Source organism: Manacus candei, unplaced genomic scaffold (assembly GCF_025592945.1).
Source record: "Manacus candei isolate 608988 ecotype Guabito, Panama unplaced genomic scaffold, ASM2559294v1 h1tg000086l, whole genome shotgun sequence".
Lineage (NCBI taxonomy): Eukaryota > Metazoa > Chordata > Aves > Passeriformes > Pipridae > Manacus > Manacus candei.
The window spans coordinates 5,203,813-5,228,368 of NW_026138134.1; the positions used below are offsets into that span (position 1 = coordinate 5,203,813).

Genomic DNA, 24,556 nt, shown 5'->3' on the forward strand with positions numbered 1-24,556 from the left:
CCAGAAAGGCAGAGGTGCCACAGAGTACTGAGAGGAGACGCCCCGTCTGATGTGCTGCCAGCGAGCTGCACCAACAGCCACTATCATAACAGGGGAAAAAAGACTTTCAAGCAGCCATCAGATGCTTTGGGTTGAGCCTGCAGGTTGGAGCTTGTATGTTTATGGGAGTGGTGGACTCCGAATGCTGTGCCTGTCTCACATCAGTCTAGGGCTTTATTAAGCACATGGGGCTTTTCCTCCACGCTGGGAAGTGCTTGCTCAGGTCAATTCAGGTCCAACCTAAGCTTTGCAACCCCCTTCCAGTCCTGCAGCTCCCTCAGGACTCCATAAAAGAGTATCTAACTCTTCCTAATTCCACTTGGGAAGTCACCCCCAGCCCTTGGTAAAACGGCTGCCTGTGATGCCACAAACCAGGATTCACAGCCTGCAAATAAATTCCAAACCAGCTTCTCACATAAACAAGAACAGTTGTGCTGCTACTCACAGATTCAATAAGGAACAGCACGCGGAAAAAAAATGAAGATTTCCACCAATATCCCTGAGGATTTCCAATGCCACGATCCCTCTTAGGTTTCAAGTGCCAACACTGCAAATTTCTACCACCAAAAGAGGCCCTTCTGATTCATTCACACAGCCCAGTCCATCTTTTAGCAAACCCCTGTTCCCTGACCATAAAAGGTTGAGTTTTTTCAGATGAACTGAGCCCAGATTAAGACAAAATTATTTCAAGTACAGAAACCTGTGCTGTGATCGATGATCTTTTCCACCTCAGGAAGGGGACACACATTTGCTTTCCCAGTGCCAGAGCAATTCCGTGAAGTACCCTCACCACCGAACATCACAGCCCAGACCTTTCAGTGTTGCCAAAACAAGGCTTAAAATAGCCACGCCATCGCATTTAAAGCGTTTTGCCAGGCGATGTAAACAGCGATGTTTCTTATTTACCATCACACCGGGGCTAAACGGGTGCGACTCTGCAAGGAAAAGGGTTCCTGCCCAGAAGTGGAACAGACACAACACTGAAAACCCCCCAAGGAAAGGATGCACGGCGATAACAAAAGCACAAACCCCCCGTTTAGGAGACAATCTGTGAATGTCTGAACGTTGTTTGTTTTGCTTCTGCTATTTATACTTATGCTTACATCTCAAACATAAGGACTCTGCTTTTTCCTGTCGTTTTCAATATATTTGTTTTTCCGTGTTTTCTTTGAAAAGAAAAATGAGCAAACCTTGTTTCTTCCTGTCTTTTTTCTATGTGGGTTGTTCCTATTTTTTTTTAATGCATCCTGCCTTGCATTTTATCCCTTGTACATTCTTAATGCACGCTGCACATTTTACATCCCTTTTGATTTTACTAGTTTGCTGCTGCCTCTCCTCTCCTTATTTTAAGCCTTCTCTCCTGATGATGAAACATTATCTACATCCAGGCTCCTGACCCTCAGTTTAATCAAGCTGAGACATGAACTAACACTTTTATTCTTTAAAAGCTAATAATTATGCAGAGCAGGGCCACAGAGCAGAGCATCACATACCTGAAAATATGCATTTAAGTCTATTTTCTCTCAGTGCTACTGACATCTCTCACACAGGAAAATCTGGTTATCTCAAAGCAGATAAAATATCAGGCCTAGAGTGAAAGAGGGGAGAGTGCTTAGGAAGGGGAATATTTGCAGAGCCTCAGGAATGCTACAAGAAGTACTTTTATTAGCAACTCTGACCACCCAAACTGGAGGATAATGCAAATGGGATTCATTAGTAAGTCTCCTACTGCTGATTTCCAGAGGGAAAGAAGAGGTATTCAATGAGAAACCTGGAGGGTAAAGCCTTGAAGCAAGAGCCTGAGCTTATCTTTGAAGCAGCAGAGCCAACATACCTCCCTGGTGACCCAGAAGGACCAGCTCGAGGTTAAGTGGAGAATTCAGTCTCCAGACCAAAGCAAACACTGCTCCTCTCTGAGACACTCTGCATAACTCTGAGCTACAGCCCTGGGCTGGCTCGGGGGGGCTGATGGTTATATCCATGAGAGGCCAAGGATGCCTCCCAAAACACTGCGGGAAAACAAGAGTTAATGCTAAAAATCCTGTTGATTCTACTCCAAAGCTTCTTGGGAAAGCAGGGAAACAGGAGGCACTGAAGCTACTCAAATTCACACAAATGCTTGAAGACATAAATTCCCTGGGAGAAAATAATTAATTATTCCTGGTGTACTGTCATGAAATACATAAAATAACTGGCCCAGGTGTCAGTACCACCTTCCCCAAATTCATGAATGCTCTGTACTACCTTAGCACGAGCTGCTAAATAATCTTTGATGCCTAAATCACTACTTCTGCAACGTGATGCAGAACAGTTGTGAGGGTGAACAGAACCCTCTTTGATTCCCAGCAGGACTGTGGTCACTGCTGCCACCCTCAAGGACCACGAAACTCTCGTCCCACACAGGTCACAGGAGTCAAAGATCACCAAGGAACACCCACAGAGCTCACCAGTGACCTCAGCAACTCCTGCTCCGAGGGCAAGACGCACTTTTCTTCCCAAGAATCTCCAACTAGGACAGAACAGAGACCTCAAAACACTCCAGTGTGCAAACAACTGTCCACAGGAAGAAAGGGGAGGGACACTGGACACAGAGCAGGACAACCCCAACATGACAGCGGTGAGTTGTGTCAACACATCACCAGCACTCAAACACTGCCATGGGCAGCCAGAGGCAGGAGAACTGACTGTATCAGGCCAGAAAGGGGTTCCATATTCCAGGTTTCCTAAGCCCTGTGGATCCCCCTCTGACAGGAATGGTGTCTGAAGAGCTCACACATCACCAGGTCGCTTCTCCAGACTCTTCATGCAACCCCTCACACCCCCCAGGCTTTCCTCAACTGAGTAATTTTTTGCTGCTGAATGTCCCCAATTCCTGTAGATGTGGACAAGAATTTTGAAAGCCTAAAACTGAAGGAGCCAACATCCCAGTCCCATTCCTAACCCAGCCATTTGAAACGTTCAGAACTGCCACACCAGGAGTTATGTGCACGGGGGAGAATTATACAATTGGGCTAAGAGATGAAATATCATTCCTGCCTCCACCCAAATAATCACAACGCCCACAGCTCTACTCAAAACTAGAAAATCAAGCTCACCTCAACTCCTGTCTCCAGTAAAAACCCTAATAAACTATGCAGCATGAACTGGGAGCATTTGCTTCCTGGCCAGCAGAGAACATCCCAGACAGTCCTCTCTTGTGGCAGCCACGACAAAAGCAAAAGAGAAAATGGATTTATGCACAGACTATGTCAACTACTCATTTCCAAACTCAGTGAAGGCACAATGATGGAAAGCACAAGATGATTTGCCTTAAAGATTATTATGCTTTTTAGTCCTTAGATGTCGTGCTGCAGCTCATTTTCCATAAATATTGGGTCTCACATTAAATAAATTACTACTGATTAAATAAATGCACGATAATAGCATCTAACTACTCACTAACAATAAGGTGTGACTTTCTGTGAAGTTCTTACTCTGCTGGAAAAAAAGAAAACCCTTTTTTTTCCCCCACCAGACAGCTAAAGAATTCCCAGTTACTACAGGGACTTCCAAAGACAGGGGAAAGTGCATCTAAGCAGATAAGAAACAATTAGGGTCTATTTTAGTACCAAGTCAGGAGCAAATCACCAATTAAAACTTCTCAAGGGTAATTATGTGTAAATTCTACCTCTGCTGTTTTCCAATCATAGCAACAGAAACTACAGCACGGTTATAAATAAAACTCATTTGCAAGCAAGTGCAAGAGGGAAGAGCCACCGGTTCCTCAGCGAGGTCCTGCAAAAGCAAGAGCCTCCTTTCTTTTATTGGGCTTTTAATAAACCAGAAAGAAAAACATAAAGCGAGTCCGTGCAGTTGCTCAACTCTGAAGTGAGTTTGGAACGGTTACAGGAAGAAAAAAATACAGTGGGCTAGGAGAGCAAAAAAAAAAAAAAAACCAAAAAAAAAAGAGAATTAATGGCACACAAATGTTTCTTCGGTGTCATAACAGGATACAGACACGGCCCAGCTCGGGGCAGCCCTCGGTGGCCAAGCAGAGCCTGCAAATGGCCGGGTTTCATCGTGGCCTTGGGAAGAATAAAGGCCTTATCTCGCCCGGCCATGTGTCCCCGGCCACAACCGGCACAGCAGCAACGCCCAGGGCCGGCCTGGCTGCGTCCAGGAAAACTCCAGAGGGAGGGAATGCGGGCACACTGACTGCAGGAGAGCAGGGAGAGTCCTCCAGCAAACCCTGCCCGGCCACCGCCGCCCTCCCCAAATCCTCAGGTGACAGCCCTGAAACCATCCAGCAAAAAAACCCCAACCCAGCACCAGCAACCGGGCAAAAATGTGGGGTTTCAGGCTAAAAGGTCTGGCAAACCTCACTTAAATCCAGGCAGGAATGAAGACCAGATTTCAGACACCTGCTCTGGGATAAGAAATGGTCCCCTCCATGCACCAGGTCCCTTCCACCATCAAGTCAGTCTTGGTGAGCAGCTCAGAGATGTTCCACCTCAAAGGCTTCCTAGGCTAAGCAAGATAAATGCCACCTCAGGAGGCCTCTAGATAAACACAGCATGGCTAAGAGAGGATTAAGTAAAGGGGGTGTATATGTTTACAAACATAAAGGAGCAGAGCAAGAAGGCTGGAGATGGGTTTGATATGGTCCACTGGGCATTTTTTATGAAAAAAAAAGCAGCAGCTGACAAAGTAAAAGAACATCTTGAGATAAAGAAGGGGAAGTTTAGGTCACTGTTAAAAGTTCTGACTCTCTCAAACCACCAGCAGCCATGCAAGGCACCCCAGCAATCCTGGACACCGTTTTGCAGATGTGTTTCTACTCTATCAGGAGCTAATCTTTATTTTACCCTTTAGTTGTTTCTCCAAATGCTGAGGAGCTGATGGGGAACAGTGTGTGTCAGAGGCTTCTTCAGTAACTCTGAACAGCCATTACACTCCCAGGAGTTTTAACATCTGTTCTGCCTTTTTGTTTAATGCCTGGTATTCCCCCACTCTCCCAGGCACTCACTTCCCTCCAGGCTTAAGGCACTTGAAGAAAAAGACACTTGAAGAAAATGTTGTTGCTTTGGAGGCAGCTGGATGCCAGAATCCAGCACAGGGATGGAGCATAACCATCAGCAAAATTAACTGGGTTAAGGTTTGGTCCACAGAGGGACTTATCATCAGATATGAACGGGCCTGACTGTGTTTCAGCAGAGTGCCAGACACTAAAATCCACTTAACTTTCCTGGGGAAGAGAACAAAATAAAAAAGATGGGAAAAAAAAAAAAGGGAGGGGATTTAATGAAAACATCATTTATCACACTAGCTACAGAACAGCACCAGAAATGGCCATTCATACACTCCTAATTTATATACTTTAATGCCATACATGACATCATCAACAAAAACATAAAAGCCATAAAACATGTCAAGGATGAGACAAGTGCAACTTGTGCAGGGGAAATGTCTGACAGCTGTCAAATCATAGCACAATTACCACCTTCAGCTGAGGGGATACCACAGGAAATATCTGCTGTCTGTGACATGGATTTAGGCAGCTCTACATGTGTAACATGCAAATATGGAAAGCTAATATGGAGAAAAATGCAGGCCCAGGCCACCCTGTTTTATTCCTAATGCCATCTGGCACAGATGCCAGCTGGGTTTTCCTGTTTTAGGGTAGTTCCCAACTGGATCCCACCAAGGAAGGGCACTGATAAAAACACAGAGAGGATTGAACACGTCATCTGATTTCCACCACGCAGATCTAATGACACTAATGAAGCATCAGGATGATTTCTACTGCACCTGCTTTACATTCCCAGCTTAAGAGACAGATTGAAAGAGGCAACACAGAGGCTTCTTGGGCCTAATGGGAAAGGAAGCATTTCCCCAGTGCACTGGGGGACAACAGTGACCAAAAGACACCCCCCTCCAGATCCTGCCCAAAGCAGACAGAGAGGAGGGGCAGGGATGAGAAAACACCACCATGCCTGGGGTTCTGCTGAAAGGTTCAGCCAGGGAATAAATCACAGAATCATCACAGAACCCCAGAATGGTTGGGGCTGGAAGGGACTTTAAAGATCATCTCTCTCCACCCCCCTGCCATGGGCAGGGACACCTTCCACCAGCCCAGGTTGCTCCAAGCCCTGTCCAACCTGGTCTTGGACACTTCCAGGGATCCAGGGGCAGCCACAGCTTCTCTGGGCAACCTGTGCCAGGGCCTCCCCACCCTCCCAGGGAACAATTCCTTCCCAATATCCCATCTAACCCTGCCCTCTGTCAGCATGAAGCCATTCCCCCTTGTCCTGGCACTCCAGGCCCTTTTAAATAGTCCCTCTCCATCTTTCCTGTAGCTCCTCCAGGTACTGGAAGGCCACAATTAGGTCACCTCAAAGTTTCTCCTCTCCAGGCTGAGCAACGACCACAACTTTGCACCTCCAGAGCTGGGGTTCCTTCAGGCCAGAGGTGGAGAGCAGTGGCAAGACAAGATCCAGCTTCCCCACATTCCCCCAGCCATCCCACATCCCCACTTCCAGAAAGCTCTGACTGCCAGGGCTTTTGGAGACAGCTCCTCACCTGACATTAAAAGCCTTTTAAACCAGACCCTTAATGGAGAACCAAACAGAAACATCCTCCTGACATGACTGAGAGCTAAAGGAAATGAGACATTTTTTTTTTTGTCTCCGCTACGTTTTCAATTTGGCTGTTCCAATTCAATCATGGAAAGTATTTTGTTTTACTAACAAGTAAATTAAATTCCCTGTTCTCGTGCTTTTCTTTTCCATGCATCACTCAGCTGCCTCTTGGTACGAAAATCCTGTCGTTCCTTTTGATATCATGCAACTGCCACAAGACATATGGTCTTAAGTATGTAACAAAATCCTCACAAAGCCACTGAAATGCCTTTTTAGTGTCATTGTCTTGTCTGGTACAGAAAAAAAGTCTTGCAACTCGAGATTCATTAATGCACTGCAAAAGAGCAAAAATTTAGGAGTTTTCTTCTGTCACCTGTTCTGTGACAGCTACACAATTAACTACAAAGACTTAATCCTCTATGAACAGCCATAAACACAGACTGTACACAATTCTGAGCTGACCTGTGGAGTCATGAAAAGGCCTAAGTGTGAGAACTGCACTCGCTGCCCACCCCTGGAGTCCATAGGACGAGCTCAGGCAGCCAAAATCATCATTCCTCTGTCCCAGCTCTGCATTCTCTGCTGTGCCAGAGCTGCTCAGTCATGAAAGGCCAAAGCAAGGCCTTTGTCACACACATTTCACACCTTAACCACCAAAGATACATGACAAGAATATAATAAAATACATGAAAATTTTTGACGTTGTTAAGTTGGGAAAAAAAAAAAAAGGATATCGTTTCCTCTCCTCAAATGAAGGCACTCATTCCACTCCTCCTGCCTCAAAAGCATATGAAGAGGTCTCCTAGTTGAGTTTTTTTATCACAACGAACCCCACATTTTTCTCCCCGTTCAAGCAGGAGAACTCCAGGCTGTAATAAAAGGCACATGGAGCACCTGCAGAGCAGCCTAGAGGCCTGAGCAGGTATCTAAAGCCAGGACAATTCAAACCGAGGGAGACACCAGCAGACATTCCTGCTCCACAACTATCCCTCCTGCCTCACCTGAGGTGACCTCCCAGCAGTGCTTGACCCAACGAGACCCAAGTGCATCCTGCACGAGGTTTCTGAGTTCACACTCGAGCTGAATCCTAAACTCCTGTCGCCTTTCCTGCTTTAACTCCCTGCAGAGATTACTTCGGTGTTCCTCCCATCCTGGGAGCTGAATTACAACCCGCGCTTCCTACAGAGTCAGCCTGGCAGGCTTGAAAGCTGTTGGACTTGAAATACTCCGGTTTCAAAGTTAACCCAGTCGCTTTGACAGTCAGACACCCCGGGTACAGACGGGCTCCCAGAAACTCAGATTTAACCCCGCTCTCCTCATTCCTTCTATCAATGAAGTCAGAACGCGAAGCACACGAGCCCTGGGAACGGGTCTCTACACTTCGGAAAAGAAGGAAAACCAGAGAAATTTCATTTCGTACTGACCTGTCCGTGATTGTGGACTGTGTGCCACTCATTGGAGCCTTTGGCAAGAGGTCGTTATTATCCAATTTACATTTTACTTATCCACGGCGGGAGTAGGGAAGGAGGCTTCGCCCCTCGCTGAGGATCCGAGCTCCAGCCCCGGCTCCGGGAGAGTGACACGGGAGGGGCAGAGCCGGGGCGAGGGCAGGACGGGAGGAAAACGAAACGAAACAAAAAAAACACCCCAAAATAAAACAAAACAAAAAAACCAAAACAAACAAACAAACAAGAAAAACACGAAACAAAACAAAACAAAAACAAAAGCAAAAAAAGCTCTTCTTTGCGGTCGCGCAGAATATCCAGATCACGGAGAAGGGGGGAAAAAAAGGCAAAAAAAAAAGAAAAAAAAACCAATCTCGGTGTTCCCTTCGCCCCCCGAGGGGGAGGAAAGCAGCAGCGGCGCGGCTGCGGCGGGGGCTCAGCGCAGGGGGGGCGGGCGGCGCTCCCCGCCCGCGGCCGGGCCCATGTCCCGCTGCCCGCCCGCCCCGACCCCCGCCCGGGGCTCGCCCGCCGCGGGGGCGGCCCGGCCGGCCCCTCTAGGCCCGGGGCTCCATCGGCCGCCGCTCCGCCTCCCGCTCCGGCCCCGCGCACGGCCAAGCCTCGCCGCGGCCCCCGCTCCCCTCCCGGCCCGGGGCTGGCCCCGCTGCGCTGCTGCGGCTGCGGCCAGGCGGGAGCGGCGCGTCCCGGCGGAGCCTGCGCCGAGCCGGGCCGGGCCGGGCTGGGCTGGGCTGGGCTCGGATCCTGGGCTGGGCTCCGATCCTGGGCTGGGCTCGGCTCGCCCCTCCCCGGCGCCTCCGGGGGGCTCGTACCTCCGGCCGCCCCGCCCCGGCACCGGATCCCTCCGCTGGCAGCCCTCCTCTTCCTCCTCCTGCTTCTCCTCCTCTTCCTCTTCCACCTCCTCCTTTTTCTCCTCCTCCTCCTCCTTCTTCTTTTCCCTCTCCTCCTCCTTCTCTTCCTCCTCCCTCTTCTCTTCCCCCCTCCTCCTCCTTCTCTTCCTCCTCCCTCTTCTCTTCCCCCCTCCTCCTTCTTCTGCTCCTTCTCTCTCCTCCTCCTCTCCCTCCTTCTCCTCCCTTTCTCCTACTCCTTCTTCTCCTTTTTCTCCTTTTCCTCCTCTTACCCCTCCTTCTCCTCCTTTGCCTTCTCTCCACCCGCTTTTCCTTCTCTTCTCCCCCTCTTCCTCCTTCTCCTCCTTTTCCCCCTTCTCCTCTTCCTCCCTTTTCTCCTTTCCCCCTTTCTTCTCTTCCTTTCCTTCTCTTCCCCTTATTTTCCTCCTCTCTCCCCCCTCCTCCTCCACCTTCTCCCCTTCCTCCTCCTCCCTCCCTGCCCTTCTCCCGGTCCTTTGCGTTTTCCCCTTCCCCTTCGGGAAGCCTTTCCCAGGCCAGCGGGCTGTTTCCTTCTCTCCCGTCTCCATTCAAGTAACAGTCCCTCCTCCCTCATCCCGCATCCCTGCCGGAGAGGTTTCCCTCTCCATTTCCCATCCCCAGCCCTCCTCCTCCTCCTCCCTCCCGCTCCCCGGTTTTTGCCTCGTCACAAGCTCGGAGGGCAGGGAGTGCCCGCGCCTCCATCTCCCCGGGCTGCGGGATGGAAAATATGACACCAAAGAGGCTTAACAGCACAAAGAAAATAAACAGCGAATTAAAACAGTGGAGTGTCGGGAGCTCTGTCTCAAAGAGTCACCGCCTGTGCTGTTTGCTCCAAAACCTTTCGTGGCTCCACGTCCAGTCTCACATTCCCCTGCATTTCCACACACGTTTCATTAGGAATTTTTCTCACGGGTGAAGGTCAACGTAAATCCGAGAACTGATCCCTCCCTGCACGTACCTCAGCCTTCCAGAAACACTGCACTGAATTCCTGCTCCTCTTCATGTAAAAAAAACTCCAGTATGAAAACATAGGCAAAAAGGGATATTTGGACATTGAAATTTCAGCAGGTGTGGATTTCTCTCTCCTCAGCACAAACACATCCTTGCTGGTGCACGGCTGTGTCTCCCTGCCATTTATGCCATGCACAACTCTGCTTTAGAGGGAAATGCCTGCCTCAGCTCTACACAGAATCCCAATGGTTTGGGTTGGAAAGGACCTTAAATAGCATCTCATTCCACCCCCTGCCATGGGCACAACCTTCCACTTTCCCAGGTTGCTCCAACATCCAACCTGGCCTTGGACACTTCCAGGGCTGGGGCAGCCACAGCTTCTCTGGGCAACCTGTGCCAGAGCCCCACCACCCTCACAGGGAGGAATTTTTTCCTAATATCCAGTCTAAACCTCCTCTCTCTCAGTGTGAAGCCACTTCTCCTTGTCCTGCCACTACAAGCAAGTTGTTCTCAAACACCTGGAAATAAAATCTACGTGCTCTAACTTCAGGAACCTTCCACGCTTCTCCTGCAGGAATTAAAGCTCACGAGCACTGCAGAAGTCTGACAGAAAACAGGAGGATTCCTCTGCCAGGGAGGGTGGGCAGTAATTCCTGCTGTCCCTGTGCAGAGAAACTCACGGAACATCAGTCTGCCCTACCAAATGCCAGCAGACTAAAATAACCCTATTAGCTAATCCCAATCATCTAGGACACCATCCTCCTTCCCTTTAATTAATCTTGCCATCGTATACTTCAAAGCCAGGACACTGGACTTGGAAAGAGCCTGGCAAACAGGCTTTGGAAACTCGGGAGCAGATCCCTCCCTAAGCACACAGGACCATACCTTGCCTGAAGCTAAATCCAGGCTGCTGCTGCTCTGGAACACGGAGCCTTTTCCTGCTCTGGAGCGAAGCGAGCGTGGATCAGGAAGCCAGCAGACTGTCTGAGAGCCTGAAGAATTTGTTGTTTTGATGAAGTTCAGAGCAAAGAGGGGAAGCGTGGGATGAAATCATTTTCTACACGATACTTGACATATAGGCGCGGGACATTTATACTTCCTTTTTTGGTTTCCTTCTGAGGAAAATACAGGCTTGGGGAAAGAAAAAAAAAGTGTGGGAGTGCAAGACAAGCAGCCACGTCTGCCTCTCATTCTGCAGCTGTGCACCACAGTGGTGATGAAGTGACTGAATACCTCCATACATCTGTATTTATTTATTATATATCCCTTTATTGCATCTTGCCTGCAATAAATCCCTCCCTGCTTTTAACTTTGGGAACATCAAGTTCCGTGCCTGGAGAAGGGAAGGCTCCTGGGAGACCTTCTGATTCATGGCAGGCCCAGCATTTGCATATTAGGCCTTCTTTATTCCTTTAATTATATTTTATTGGGCATGACAACGTAATGAGAACAACAATTAGCTGGAGGAAATGCTAAGACATAGATACTGAAACCATAACTGCTTCTCTTTTCTGCAAGTGCTATTTTTTTATGGTGGGAGCTGACTGCACACTTAGGTTAAGATGGATGCCTATTTATGATAATTCTGCCTGGGCAGTTTTACAGCGTGAAATATGGGGTGGGGAAATCCATAACCAATTACACTGTACCAACTAAAATAGATACTTTTTTTTGGTAGCTCTGAAGTTGTCACTTATGCTGAATTTACCACAAAGTACCATCCCATGGCAGAGGGGTTGCAACGAGATGATCTTTAAGGTCCCTTCCAACCCAAACCATTCCGTGTTTCTTTGATTAACCTCATCACTCTCCAGGGCACAGCACCAAAGTCCACAAAAGTCTATTTTTCAGTCCAAAGCAGAGCTAAGCAGCTCAAGTGAGGAGAACCCCGGAGCAAAAACTGATGATTCCTGTGGAACATAATTTATTTTGCCCTAAAGCAAAGGGCAGATCCTTGGAGGAGCCCTAGAGGGGCTCCTGCAAAGGCAGGTTTATAGAGAAAGTGTTTGCTGAGGATCCTTTTGCCTAATCCCTCTTTTCCAGCCTCGCACCGAGGAGCTGTTGCCATCTGCTGGGAAAGCCTCGAATGGTTCCTCTAACCTGAACTTCCCAGCAGGTAACCGGTGAGCTCCTGCTCGCCCCCTCGTTCCCCTTCGGAAAGGAGCATTTCCAAAACGTGTGATACCCGGGATGCTCCGTGGGGCTTTGCACCGCTGCGGCCTCGGCACAGAAAGCCACAGAAATCTGCAAAAGGCGATAGTTCAAATTTTAACCATGAATATAAACAGCGCAGGTGACCCTTTTTCCTTCGGGAAAATCTCCCTTCGTGTTTCAGGTGGGATAACCAGCCACGAGAGCAACTCACCTGTGTGTGCAACGGGTCTCCTGCAGACCTCAAGTAAAGAAGAGGATAGAAAGTAAAGAAAGTAAATAGTAAAGAAGAAAAGTACAGAACAAAACTAAAGAAAATAACAGAAAACTTTGCAAAATCATGTGCTGAGTCAGACATGATGATCAGCTGAGTTTTGCTGAGCTCCATCATAAAAATCAAGGGGATGAAATCTCTTTTGCTACTTACAAGTCATCAGTTTAAAGCCACTGGTAGAATGCACCAGTATTTTGGACTGTTATTTAAACTCACCATAAATTGCTGTGCCAGCTCTTGTTCTGCTGCTTTTGGAAGGCAACAGCCAACCCTTCCACCTTGTACAAGGCTTACAGAGAAGACAGTTCATTTCCCAAATGTGCACATGGATTTGTGACTCCTGAAGAACAGAGAGGACCTTGATCTTGGGTCAGGGTTGGGGTAAACCTGGCTCTGCTCTCAAGCTCAGCACAGCTCAAACCTTCCTGCCTCAGACTGTCATGCCCTGTGTGTGATTCCACCCAGTCAAACTCACCTCAAGCACCAACAGCTGCTGGATCCAGTGGCCACTTCCATGGCTGGATGTAACCCTAACCTGACAAAACACACAGAAACTCGTGCTGGGCTCCACACTCCTGTGCAGCTTCAAAGCCTTTTCCCATCTTAAAACAAGCCCCTGATTTACCACCTACAGACAGGCAGCTTGTCCTGCACCCAGTTCCCTGGAGCTGCTGGGAATGCACCCAGGGCTGGTCTCTTTTAGGCCACTTGGGACAACACTTTGCTGCCTCTGTTGAGACACAGATGGACTAATCTGTCAGAGCTTCCACTCTGACAGCTTATTACAGTTCCTAAACCTGGATAATCCACGTGGCACTGAGCATTTTTATAGCTCTAAGCTTTCTTTCTGTATCAGCATAAGCAAAGCAGCCGCCTCTGTGAGGGCAGATGAAGCTGCTGGATGTTCTGTCAGGAGGTTCCTTCTCAGTCTCTGCTGGAATAAAGGTCCTCTGGCTGGAGAGGGGATTAAAAACAAAGAGGTTGTTAAGGGGGTAAAATCTAAAGAGGTGAAGGATGTAAATTTCTCATCACATTTGAGGATTGTTACACTGAAACTTCTGACACAAACAACGAAACACAAATATTGCCGAAAACCCGTGTTTGTAGCATTTAAGAAGCTGCAGAAACTGACACTTTCTCCTTCTCATTCAAAATGAATGACCTGCAAACCACTCTGACTTGACAAAAGCTTTTCCATACACCTTGATCTATTCAGTTTTCCTCATTAATTTTCTAAAGATCCCTCATGCTGCCAACTTATCAGCTGCCAAACTGCCCCTGGGACCTGAGGGAAACAGGGCAAATCAAACTCCTTCTCTTACACAGATTTATTAGAGCACTTACTGAAGCTGAGTTGGAGAGAGGAAAGTGCTGGTTTATTGGTATAACCAAAAAAAAGAGTTGCTCCTTGCCCAGAAATTGCTTAAGGAACACAAAGCCAATGCTGACTGATTCCCTCTCCCTCTCTGAAATTTGATTTCTTTGGACATAAAAGACTCCATGTTATTTTACTTTCAGACTATACAAAATCTGCAAGTATCAAGAATATCACCATGAAGCTTAAAACATTCTCTCATCTCTTCCGTCCGAGAAAGACCTGCTGACAGCAATGGTATCAGTCTCATAGCAGATTTCAAAGACTTAGAATGCTTTTACATCAGTGCTTGGACTATTGCTGAGAGGGAATAAAGCCTTGGATATCAAAAAAAAATTGCAATTTCTTCAAATACAAATAAGGAGTTCAGCTACAAAAAGAGGGCAGAGGACTGAAAGAAGAGGTTAATTTTATAGAGTTCATTTTATAGGGCCAGCAGGCAAGCAGCAGGGAAGGCTTTAAAGAAATAACAGGACAATAAAAAATTAAATTAATTGGGTGTAGGGGGGCAGATTTCAGTATACAGTCAAAGCACATCTGTCCACTGACTTAAGGTTACATTCTGGCACGTCTCTCCTGAAGACATAAAACCCAGAGGATGCTTGCAGCTCTAAAGCAAAGCCTCAGAATGCTGCTGTACTTTTTTTTCTCTGCTCCTGGGCTACCTCTGAGGTCAAAAGAACTCCCAGCATAAATTCCTGCAGTCCTTGAGACCCCTTCACCCCAAGCCCAGGGCTGCCCCTGCCCTGCAAACAGGCCAGCAGCTCCAGAGGGCTCAGCAGCTGCTCCCCAGGGCTGGAGGATTTGGAGCCCGATGGAAGGGTTACATGCAAACACCTAAATTGGCTTAACTATTTATAGAAAGCAGACTTTTGGCACGCTGGATCCCTGGCAAAATGCTGTGGCCATAAGCAGGCAGGGTGGCTGTTCTTCACCAGCACAGCACCACAGGCCTTGCCTTGGCCACACACAGGTCTGGAGCTGCTGGGACAGGGCAGGACCCTCCCTCCCTTCTGCATTTATCCAGTGCCTCGCCCACAGGAATCCTGGGTGGTGCCCAGGTCTCTTAAGCATCACTGAAAGAAATGGTTTTGTCTCCTCTAATTCCAGGAGCAGCCCCTGAAGCAGAGCTTTTAAAAGAAGTGCACAGCTTTCCCGAGTGACCTGACCAAGCTGTCGTGTGTGTTGGTGGCTCTCCCGGGGCTCAGCTGCTGCACCAAGGGCAAAAGAAGTCCCTGATTCCTGCACATCCCCCTGGCAGCTCCCATTTCCCTCAGCAGATCGGGACAGCCCTGCCCGGGGAGCTCTGGGGCACAAACACAACATGACACACACAGCTCCCAGCAGCTGCCCTGCCTGCAGTGCCTCCCTGGCTCTGAACAGGGGCAGATCCCCAGCACAGGAGCAAAACCAGCACAGCACAGACAGAGCAGCACCACTCAGAGCCCAGATTAAAGCTGCACCTCTGCACGGTGCTGGCTTTGGCTCATCTCTACAGCTGCAAGTACCCCCAGACAAGGCAACATTAAATTAAATTAAACATTAAATAATGCTAATACACACCCTCTTCCTAGCAGGCTTCCCAATGAAGCAATTCCTGGGCAATAATATTTAGTCTATGAATGAGAAGGGCTCATGGTGTGGAAGCACGGTGGAACGTTGTCCCTTAGCATGGAAAACAAAGGAAACATTTTTGTTCTGCGTTACTGAACCACACACAGAACCACAGAGGTTGGAAAAGACCTCCAAGATCATCGAGTCCACCCCTGATCAATCAAAGTCCTTGATCAACAACAGCCCAGAGCACTGAGTGCCACATCCAGTGGTTCCTTGGACACCTCCAGGGATGGGGACTCCACCACCTCCCTGGGCAGCCCCTTCCAGCACCTGACAACCCTTTCCATGAAGAAATCCCTCCTCAAATTTTAACTGAGCGCTCCTCAGACAACCTTGCAAAGAATGCCAACGTGCCCAAGAAGCAACAATGCTGAAAGCTGTACAAGTTGTTGTGAAAAAAAACCACCCACCAACCATCCCTTTGCTCACTTACCCTCATCCAAAATCCACAGTGCAACTGAGGAACAGCATCCGAAGAGAGAAAGGCAATTCCTCGTATAATTAAATAATCTTTATTTTATAAAACATAATACAAAGCCTCTACACCATTCACTGGTGGAACATTAGTTGCTATTACACAGTAATTCAAACACAAGTTATTATTTCACACTAGCTCTGCAGTTTCCTTTCACAGTTTGCTCTAGCCACCATGGAGCAGCCTGAGGACAGGTCCCACCCTGTGCTCCACAGCTTGGAGTTGTGTTTCTGGGTGTGTGAGTCCATGCTGGACACACTGTGAGGCCTTGCTCTGAGATGCTGTTGCAGCTCCACCTCATAAAGCTGTCCCTAATTGCCCTTTTGTTTCCTGGTGCCTTTGTTTAACCTCTAAAGCCACTGATGGATGTTCTCCTTCCAACCAAGTTCAAAGGAGGGGACCACTGAGCCCCTGTAATTCAAAACATCCCCACACAAGGTGTTCCACAGGTACCTGCAGTCAGTGACACCCTCACTCACCTGGGCAGGTTGGGATGTCCAGGTAACCACACCCCAAACCTCAGAGCCCAGACCACCAGGGCTGCCCAGGAAGCTCTTCTTGCTGGGCAAGTCCACAGCTGCACTGTGGCTGTTCTCACCTGCCTTCCTTCAGGCCTTGCTGCTGAAAGCCCCTTTCCCTGGTCAGGCTGGCTGCTGAACCTCCTCTGGCTCTGGATTTACTGCAATCCTTCCCAGGGAAAACCCACCAGACATCCTTCCTTCAGCCTGGGGGGTCCATGTGAACCAGAAGCAGCACATCCTCAGTCCCTTTGGCTCCTACCTTTGCAAAACACCTCGGACTCCTGCTCCTGGGAGGCAAGCAGATGCTGGGAAGTGCCATGTTCAGGTGACAGAAGTGCTGCTGACGGCTCATAGTGAGAAGTGCTTGGCTCAAAGCAACAGCATTTTGCTTTTATGCAGCACAAACCACCCAACATCCATCAGAGGTGGCTTGGTGTCAAATGGAACCCCCCCACGAGGTAGGTAATGCTGTCCCCACTCCAGAAAGTGGGTAAGCTGAGGCAAAAAGGCTCCTTGACGTGCTCAGGAGAGCTGGGAAAGAACCAGCAAGCCCCAACTAGCCCTTCTTGTCTCCCTTCAAGGCTCAGTAGTGCTGGATGAGTCAAGTTTCCTTTGCAGGACCAGCTCACCACTTGGCTCTGCTCATCTGAAGGGCTTTTTTTGGGCTCTTCAGGTCTTTGGCTGCTGCAGGGGAGGCTCAGGCCCTGAGCTGCTCTGGAGTGCTGAAGCTCAAATGAAATGATCCTAATAATGACAGCAACAACAAAGGAACAGCTGAAGAAGATGCAGTGGAACAAACACCAGAAGCTGCCAACTGGGGACAATGTTTTCCTGCAAATGGGACCAGATAAGTAATGATTATTTTTTCTCTCAGTCAGGTTCACTTTTTTTTTGATTAAAAAAGGCCACACTCTGTGCCTCTCTGCTTCTTTAATTATTAAGCTGCAAAATAAGTCTCTCTGACCCTATAAATGCTCATTTTATAAAGTGACACAGATCCAACGAGGGAGACAAAGTGAATTCAAAGCCCAGAGGTCAAGGCATCAATTCAGATGAAGGAGAGCCAAGATCAGGTCTCTGGCTTCCACAGGACAAATTCAGAGCTGGGCAGCAATTCCACCTCAGCCACTGGGTTTTTGGAGATGCATGTTGGCCACTCTTCAACCAGAAATCCCAGTTTGGATTTGGGTCAATAAGCCCAGCAGAGGGAATTTTGGTGTTCTGCAGACAATCAGCCAGAAAACCCCTTACTGGCAAGTCCTGATGGGGCTTCTCACAACAGAGTCACTCAAGGAGCTAAAAGGAGTGTTTGTAGGGGATGGCTGGAGTTTTAACAGTCAGGGATGAAGAGGGAAAAAGTCATAAAAGCATTTCCCACCAGGGGCTGTGTCTTTGGGTGTATTCACAGAGCACCTAGTCCTGTAAGGCTCCAGTGCTGATTAGAGCTTCTGGACACTACAGAAAAATAAGTTATCAATATGTTAATAAATAAGTTATTAAAAGGAATTAGAAAGGGTAGGAAACAACAACCTACCTAAAATACTGATTTTTCTAGAGTCACACTCTAGCTCAACCACCAAAGCTGTTTCTCCCAAAGGGAACATCAGGATAATGAACAAAGTGCAGATAACAACCATCACTCTGCATTGATGTAGCACCTCTCAAGGAAAAGTCTGAAAGTGCATGACACAGATGGATCAGCTCCATCACCCCCAAGTCACAGATGGGGAATTAGGCACAGAGTTAGAGTTATGTGACTTGCCCAAGGTCACACAACCAGTTGGTGGAAGAGCCAGGAGTTTGATGCAACACTAGAACATGCTTCTTCCTACCAGCAGGAACACTCTTAGCTGCCTACACTGTACAGGACACTGAACATGAAGACCCAGTGTTATCTCCTCCTCTCTTCTCCAAGGTTCTACCGGTGCTGAAGGTTTTCTACTCACACCACTATTTACACCTGCACTGCTGGACTAGTATATAAAATTAGCCCTTCCTTCCCTCGTGCCATCCAGTGTGTGCTCCCCCAGCCCCTGCCAGGCCAAACACTGCAGCCCCAATGAATCCATGGCACAGCTCCACGGACGCCAGTGGAGCCGCGCCAGGGATAAACTTGGCTCCAGGACCCCTAACGTGAGCTGGCTCCTCTCCCCATTCCAGGCACGATCCCCCCCTCCCTGCCAGGCAGCGTGAACTCGAGGAAGTCTCTCCTCAGCACCCCCCTCAGTGGGTTTTCAGGTGCCCGTTGGTTTTCAGGCCGCCCCGGCGGCTCCTCCACGCCTGGTACTTCCTCATGCTCTTCCTCCTGGCGAAGCGGCAGATGCTGAGCATGAACACCCAGGACACGGCGTACATGATGACCCCCCCCAGCTTGATGTACCAGCGGGGCCGGGGCGAGGCCAGCTCGCAGTACATCAGCCAGGCCCCCATCCCGATCCGCACGCCGGTGAACAGGACCACGAAGAGGAAATCCACCACGTCGCCCGTGAGGGTGTGGTAGGAGCCCGTCTCCTTGAGGAACCAGCGGGCCTGCAGCAGGGGGTTGGTGATCTCGCTGCCGAAGATCACGGCGTTGACGTCCGCCGCCGACTCGCCCAGGGCCAGCGAGGCTGCGATGCCCACGATGCTCACTAGGTGGTGGGCCAGCATCAGGGCACCCTCCGTCTGGAAGTACACGCACCAGCACAGGTCGAAGAGGAAGTAGCCCAAGCTAAGGCACAGCCCGTGCACCTGGAGGGTCGTGTTGGGTGATCCTGAAAGGTGGAGACATAAAGAACTTTAGGGCAGCGAGCAGGAGCTGAGACAAGGAAGGGGTGTCGGCTTGTGCTGGTCACAGCCCGGCCAGAGAAGCCCCCCCCAAGCCACAATGGCACGGTTGTCAGTCCGGCAGCTGCACACACGTCATGGCCACACGGCGTGACCAAACTGCAGCTGGGGAGGGCCAGCACACGAGGAAATGCAGTGCCAGGCTCCCCATTTCTCTAGAGCTTCCCCTCACAGAGCAGCTCAGAGACCACTGCAGTCACCACTCCTCGAGCCGGCCGAGGTGGTGGCAGAGCCCCTCAGTGCCACCACCCACGCAGGGACCCGGGAGCACAGCTGGCATCACTCACCTGGGTGACTCAAAGGCCAGGGCCCATCGATAAAGCCAATGTAAGCAGAGAGACAGGTGGCCAGGATGCCATGGGTCAGGGTGACCAGCCTGCAGCTCCACTCGCAATTCCGGTGCCTGTAGCGGTGGCAGAACCACTTGTAGAGGGAGAACCAGCCCAGCAGACTGCAGGCCACCCTCAGGGGCAGGGGGAACAGCATCCTGTCAGGGGGACAGGGACACAGAACGGATCAGAACCACACAGGGGACCAGAAGGTCTGTAAGTATCAGGACAAGGTGAAAACCACTTTCCTCACTGCAGACTTCATTTCATCTTTAATGGCACCAAATCTTTTTGATGCAGAAGAATAAGAATCTATGCCCATAAAGATTATTTTTCCAGCGGTATTTCTTTTACAAGTCTTCCCTCACTCACTGTGCAAGACAGAATCTCTCAAACAAGCAAAAAACACACTGCCAGAACAAAATTACAGTGCACAGACAACTGTGGGTGCTGCTCTTGGTGCTAAAAGCCCCCCAGTTATTTAATAATCAAATATCTACACCTCATTCATATTTATAACACCTTTCTGTGAAATACAAGATATGTCTCATCACTCCTGAGCACTCAGGGAAGTGCATCAGAAGCAGTTGAGTCATGCTTTGGGATACAGGAGTTTCCAGTTGTGCAACAGCAGAAGCACCAGTGGTACCTGCTGCCCAACAATGGCCTCACACCCAAACTCACAGCAAAGAGACTTCACGTGATGAGGAGTCAGAGCTGCACAGCCCAGCCTTCCTGTTTGGCCTGTTGAGGTATTCCCAGGAATGACTGGAGGCTGGGTAAACAAAACCATTATGTTTTAATGGGCCTTGGGAACATGGGAGATGAAATAAGGATGTGATTAACTGCTCTGACCAGGAGTTTCCATGCACATCCCTGGGACGTGAGGTCCAGAGTCAGGGCACATAGGGAAGGAAGAATTCTGACGTGACAAAAGGGACTGACCAGCTGGAGAAGGCTGGTAAAAGGAAGAGGAACAAGCTTTTAAACATTTTGAGGTGTTCTCCACACCTGCTCACGAAAAAGATACTTCTCCATGCCCTGGAAGGAAAGAAGAGGCTGTCGTCCAACTGCACATCAAAGCTCAGCAGTTAATGGCTTTAAACTGACAGAGAGCAGGATTAGATGGGATATTTGGGAGAAATTCTTCCCTGGGAGGGTGGGCAGGCCCTGGCACAGGTTGCCCAGAGCAACTGTGGCTGCCCCATCCCTGGAAGTGTCCAAGGCCAGGTTGGACAGGGCTTGGAGCAACCTGGGCTAGTGGAAGGTGTCCCTGCCCATGGCAGGAATGAGATGATTTTTAAGATTCCTTCCAACCCAAACCATTCTGTTATTTGTCCTTAGCACATATAATACATATTGCACCTGTGCATTATGTCTGTGCCTGGATGCCAGACAGGCCATTATCATTTAAAACCCACCAATAATTATATAATAATAATAAATAACTATATATAAAAATATATAAAATAAATATAGATATATAGAAATATATCACATACAAAAATAATATAACTAATATAACTAAATAACTAAATAATATATCTAAATACAACACAATATATAAATACAATAATATATCTAAAATATATATCATATATCTTTAGATATTTATATTATATTATTATATATATTATGTATATATTTTTATGTATTATTATGTATATTATTCTATGTCATATATATTATATTATTATTTGTATCACCAGTAGCAACGTGGCCCCGAATGAAAGCAGGCTCTACAATACACACGCGCCTAAAAACCTGGTGCAGAACAGCCCGGAAGAGCTTAAAAATCAGACGGGAAAACCAGATGGGCACCTCCCGCAAAGCACCGTTATTTCCTTATCGCCTTTTTTTATTTTTTTTTTTTTTTTTTTTTTTTTTGTAGTACAAGGAATAAAATGGAGGAGCCCAGAGACCGCAGCACAGAGAGATCGAACCGCATCCCAGGGGCAGAGCCCAGCGCCGGCCCCCATCCCGCATCCTGCCCTTTCCCGCGGGATGCAGCCGCCCCCCATCCCCGCGCGCATCCCCGCGGGCTCCCGCCCCACCTTATGCCCTGGCCCGGCTCCTCCCGGCCTGGCTCGGCTCCTCCCGGCTCCCGAAAGGTCCGGGAACAGGGTCCGGAGCCTTCCCTTCCCCGCGGAGCCGCGGCCGCCCCCGCCGCGCCCGCAGAGGAAGCGGCGGCCGAGGGGCACCTGGCGGCGGGGAGGAGGGACCGCAGGGATGGGAGGGATGGAGCGGGGATGGCAGGGCGGGAATGGGGGTGGCGGCGGTGGAATGGGGATAACAGGGCTGCAGGAGGGGTGGCAGGGCTGGAGAAGGGATGGCAGGGCTGCAGGAGGGGTGGCAGGGCTGCAGGAGGGGTGGCAGGGCTGCAGGAGGGGTGGCAGGGCTGCAGGAGGGACTGCTGGACAAGAATACAGATGGCAGGGCTGGAATAGGGATGGCAAGGCTGGAGAAGGGATGGCAGGGATGGAATGGGGATGGCAGGACGGGAATCGGGATGGCAGCGATGGAATGGGGATAGCAGGGCTGGAGAAGGGATGACAGGGATGGAATAAGAATGGCAGGGCTGGAATGGGGATTGCCGGACGGGAATATGGATGGCAGGGTTGGAGGAGGGATGGCAGGGCTGGAGGAGGGACAGCAGGATGGGAATAGGACCCTAGAGCCTTCACCATCCTTGTATCCCTGCTCCCAGAACAAGGTCGTGTTCCCACAGGGCACACAAAGCCTGTGGGCACAGGGAATCGGTCCCACCCCCCTCCCACCCGCTCCTATCACCTGGTGTGTGGCAGAGATAACCCCGGGGGTTATCTTCACACAAAGCACACCGGGGGTTTGCTTTACTCACACCCAGGCAGCACCTGCTGGGAACAGGCTCTTCTCCAGAACTCCCAAAGCTGTGTCACACCAGGTTCAAGGTTCCGTGCCCTGCAGGGTTTATCCCCCAGCAGTGCAGCTTCAGCAGGCTGGGAGAGCACAGAGCCCTGCCCCAACATCCCATCCATCCCCTGCTTAGGCAGCAGTTCCAAAGCCCAGCAATTTCTTCTCACTGTTCCCATTCAGTGCTCACCATTCTCTGGCCTGCCTTCCACATCCACAGAGCAGCAAAATGCAGGACACCTCCTCCGACCAACACACGGGCTCCTGGCTGATGTTTCCAAACTGAAAGGGAGCAGGTTTAGATATCAGGAAAAACTTCTTCCCTGGGAGGGTGGGGAGGCCCTGGCACAGGGTGCCCAGAGAAGCTGTGGCTGCCCCATCCCTGGAAGTGTCCAAGGCCAGGTTGGACGGGGCTTGGAGCAACCTGGGCTGGTGGAAGGTGTCCCTGCCCATGGCAGGGGGTGGAACGAGATGATCTTTAAGGTCTCTTCTAACCCAAACCATTCTATGATTCTGTGGATGTTGACTGAGCAGCCAGGAAGAAAAATAGACATGTTCACACAAGGCACAGACTTATGGATTTAATGCAGGAGGTAGAAATACAGAGAAACTGTGCACTTTTATTTTCTAGGTCATACAATGTGCAAAATTTGCATCGTGAGGTGCAAAGTGGCGAGTTAAACCACCCCCCAGTGGATTGTACCAGAAGTGAGGTGCAGCTTATACACTAATTTTCCTGTTTGCTTTGTGCAGACTCAGCCATCTCAATGGGCTGTGTTGCACTGGCTAGCTTTTCCTGCAGATGAACAGAGTTCAGCAAAACAGCTCAGGGCAGGACACCTCTGCAAGCAGTTGTCTGCACTCTGCTGCCCCATTTAGTGCAGTTCCACCCTCCCCCAGCAGCACATTCTTTCCTCTTGCCTTCTGTACCTGTTCTAACAAGAGCTGGAGGGTCACAGTGTGTTAGCTTACAGCTCTGGGAAACTCCTTGTCCACAGATAAACTGGGAATACACAGGAACTCCAAACACCCAGTGACAGGCCACGACCAAGGCTCACTTTTTGTGACTGTAAAATCAAAAGGACATTCATCTCTCAAGGATATTTGACAGATAAAAGCCAGGCACCTCTATTAAGAATCACATTCTTTAAAATGCAAGTACACAAATCCAATGGGATACCAAGAGTGGAGCTAGATGGTTTTCTAGCATCACATCAGAGAATTTCAAATTAAAACTGTCCTTAGATGAGAAGTGGTCCATGACCACCTGAGGGCACTTACTTTGCTTCAGGTCCCAGGATGGCTGCCATCAGTTTTGGTTGCTTGCAAGCAAGGTGGGTGCACTGGGCTACTGTCCCACAGCTGAAGGGAAAGCATTTCCTTGTTGGAAGCCAAGCCCAGGCTCACCTCCTCTCCAGACACCAGTTGCAGGTTCCCAGCTGGAAACAGCCACTCAGCAGTGACCTGGGACATCTCATGGCACCAAGGGTGTTCTCACACTTTCAACTGCTTCTCCAAAGGTAGTGTAGCCAAAACACCCTGCAACCCAAGCCTTCCAAAATAGTCACTGCCAGGATGAAACCCAGCAGTGAGGCATTGGTGCTGCAGAGAAAAAAAAAAAAAGGCAACCATGCCCAGAATTTAAGTTACCCCATGACCTTGTGTCCATCAGGAGCAAACACCTCAGTTCAATGGCCCGTTCTTAAGTTCCCTGCAGTACTGACTCATTGGTTATGGGTCCATTAGTCACAAATCTGAGCTTCAGCTGCCCCTCACACCTCAAGTCTGAGCTGCAGAGCACATGGCTCAGTCTGAGCTTGTCTCCTCACCAGCTCACTCCTTCCTGAGCTGCACAAACCAGTGGTGGTTTAAGTTCCCTCCAGCCCGTTTGCCTCACTTCCTTAACTTCAGCTGCTTCCTTAAGACCCAGAAAAAAAGAACATTACAGCAACCATTTCTTTTAAAAAAAGAGAACATAATTTTATTAGAAGTCTCATGACTCACAGGAGTTTTTGGAAGAGCACAGGGGCCATACTTCAGGCCCCCAGAGCCAGCCCAGCTGGAGGACAAAGCTCCTGCTTTCCTAAACAGTAACTTGCCTGGATTCACAGCTGCAGTGCTTTCAGTGGACTTGTCAAAAGTGAGGTTATTTCGGGTAATTTT

At 49.3% G+C, this 24,556-nt stretch overlaps 2 protein-coding genes across 5 annotated transcripts in view; both read right to left on the minus strand.

The window, feature by feature from the left end:
* The window catches only part of ARHGEF12 (Rho guanine nucleotide exchange factor 12), a 73,296-nt gene extending 64,468 nt beyond the window's left edge, over nucleotides 1–8,828 (minus strand). For 2 of the 3 annotated variants that reach the window (XM_051812216.1, XM_051812215.1), the window contains exon 1: nucleotides 8,081–8,827. In XM_051812216.1, coding sequence (XP_051668176.1) covers nucleotides 8,081–8,112 — 32 coding nt within the window. In that variant the 5' untranslated portion in view covers nucleotides 8,113–8,827. Of the gene's footprint in view, nucleotides 1–8,080 lie in introns of all 3 variants that reach the window. The other variant, XM_051812217.1, reaches the window with a different exon arrangement.
* Nucleotides 8,829–15,882: 7,054 nt separating this feature from the next.
* On the minus strand, nucleotides 15,883–22,649 carry LOC127482189 (TLC domain-containing protein 5-like). 2 transcript variants are annotated; one of them, XM_051812288.1, is made up of 3 exons: nucleotides 22,584–22,649; nucleotides 19,460–19,659; nucleotides 15,883–19,099 (listed from the first exon to the last, which is right to left on the minus strand). In XM_051812288.1, the coding sequence occupies exons 2-3, from the start codon at nucleotides 19,656–19,658 to the stop codon at nucleotides 18,570–18,572; spliced, it is 729 nt and encodes a 242-aa protein (XP_051668248.1). In that variant the 5' UTR covers nucleotide 19,659; nucleotides 22,584–22,649; the 3' UTR covers nucleotides 15,883–18,569. The 2 variants fall into 2 exon arrangements, with proteins under 2 accessions (XP_051668248.1, XP_051668246.1); XM_051812286.1 differs by lacking the exon at nucleotides 22,584–22,649 and adding an exon at nucleotides 21,556–21,651.
* Nucleotides 22,650–24,556: the final 1,907 nt, after the last annotated feature.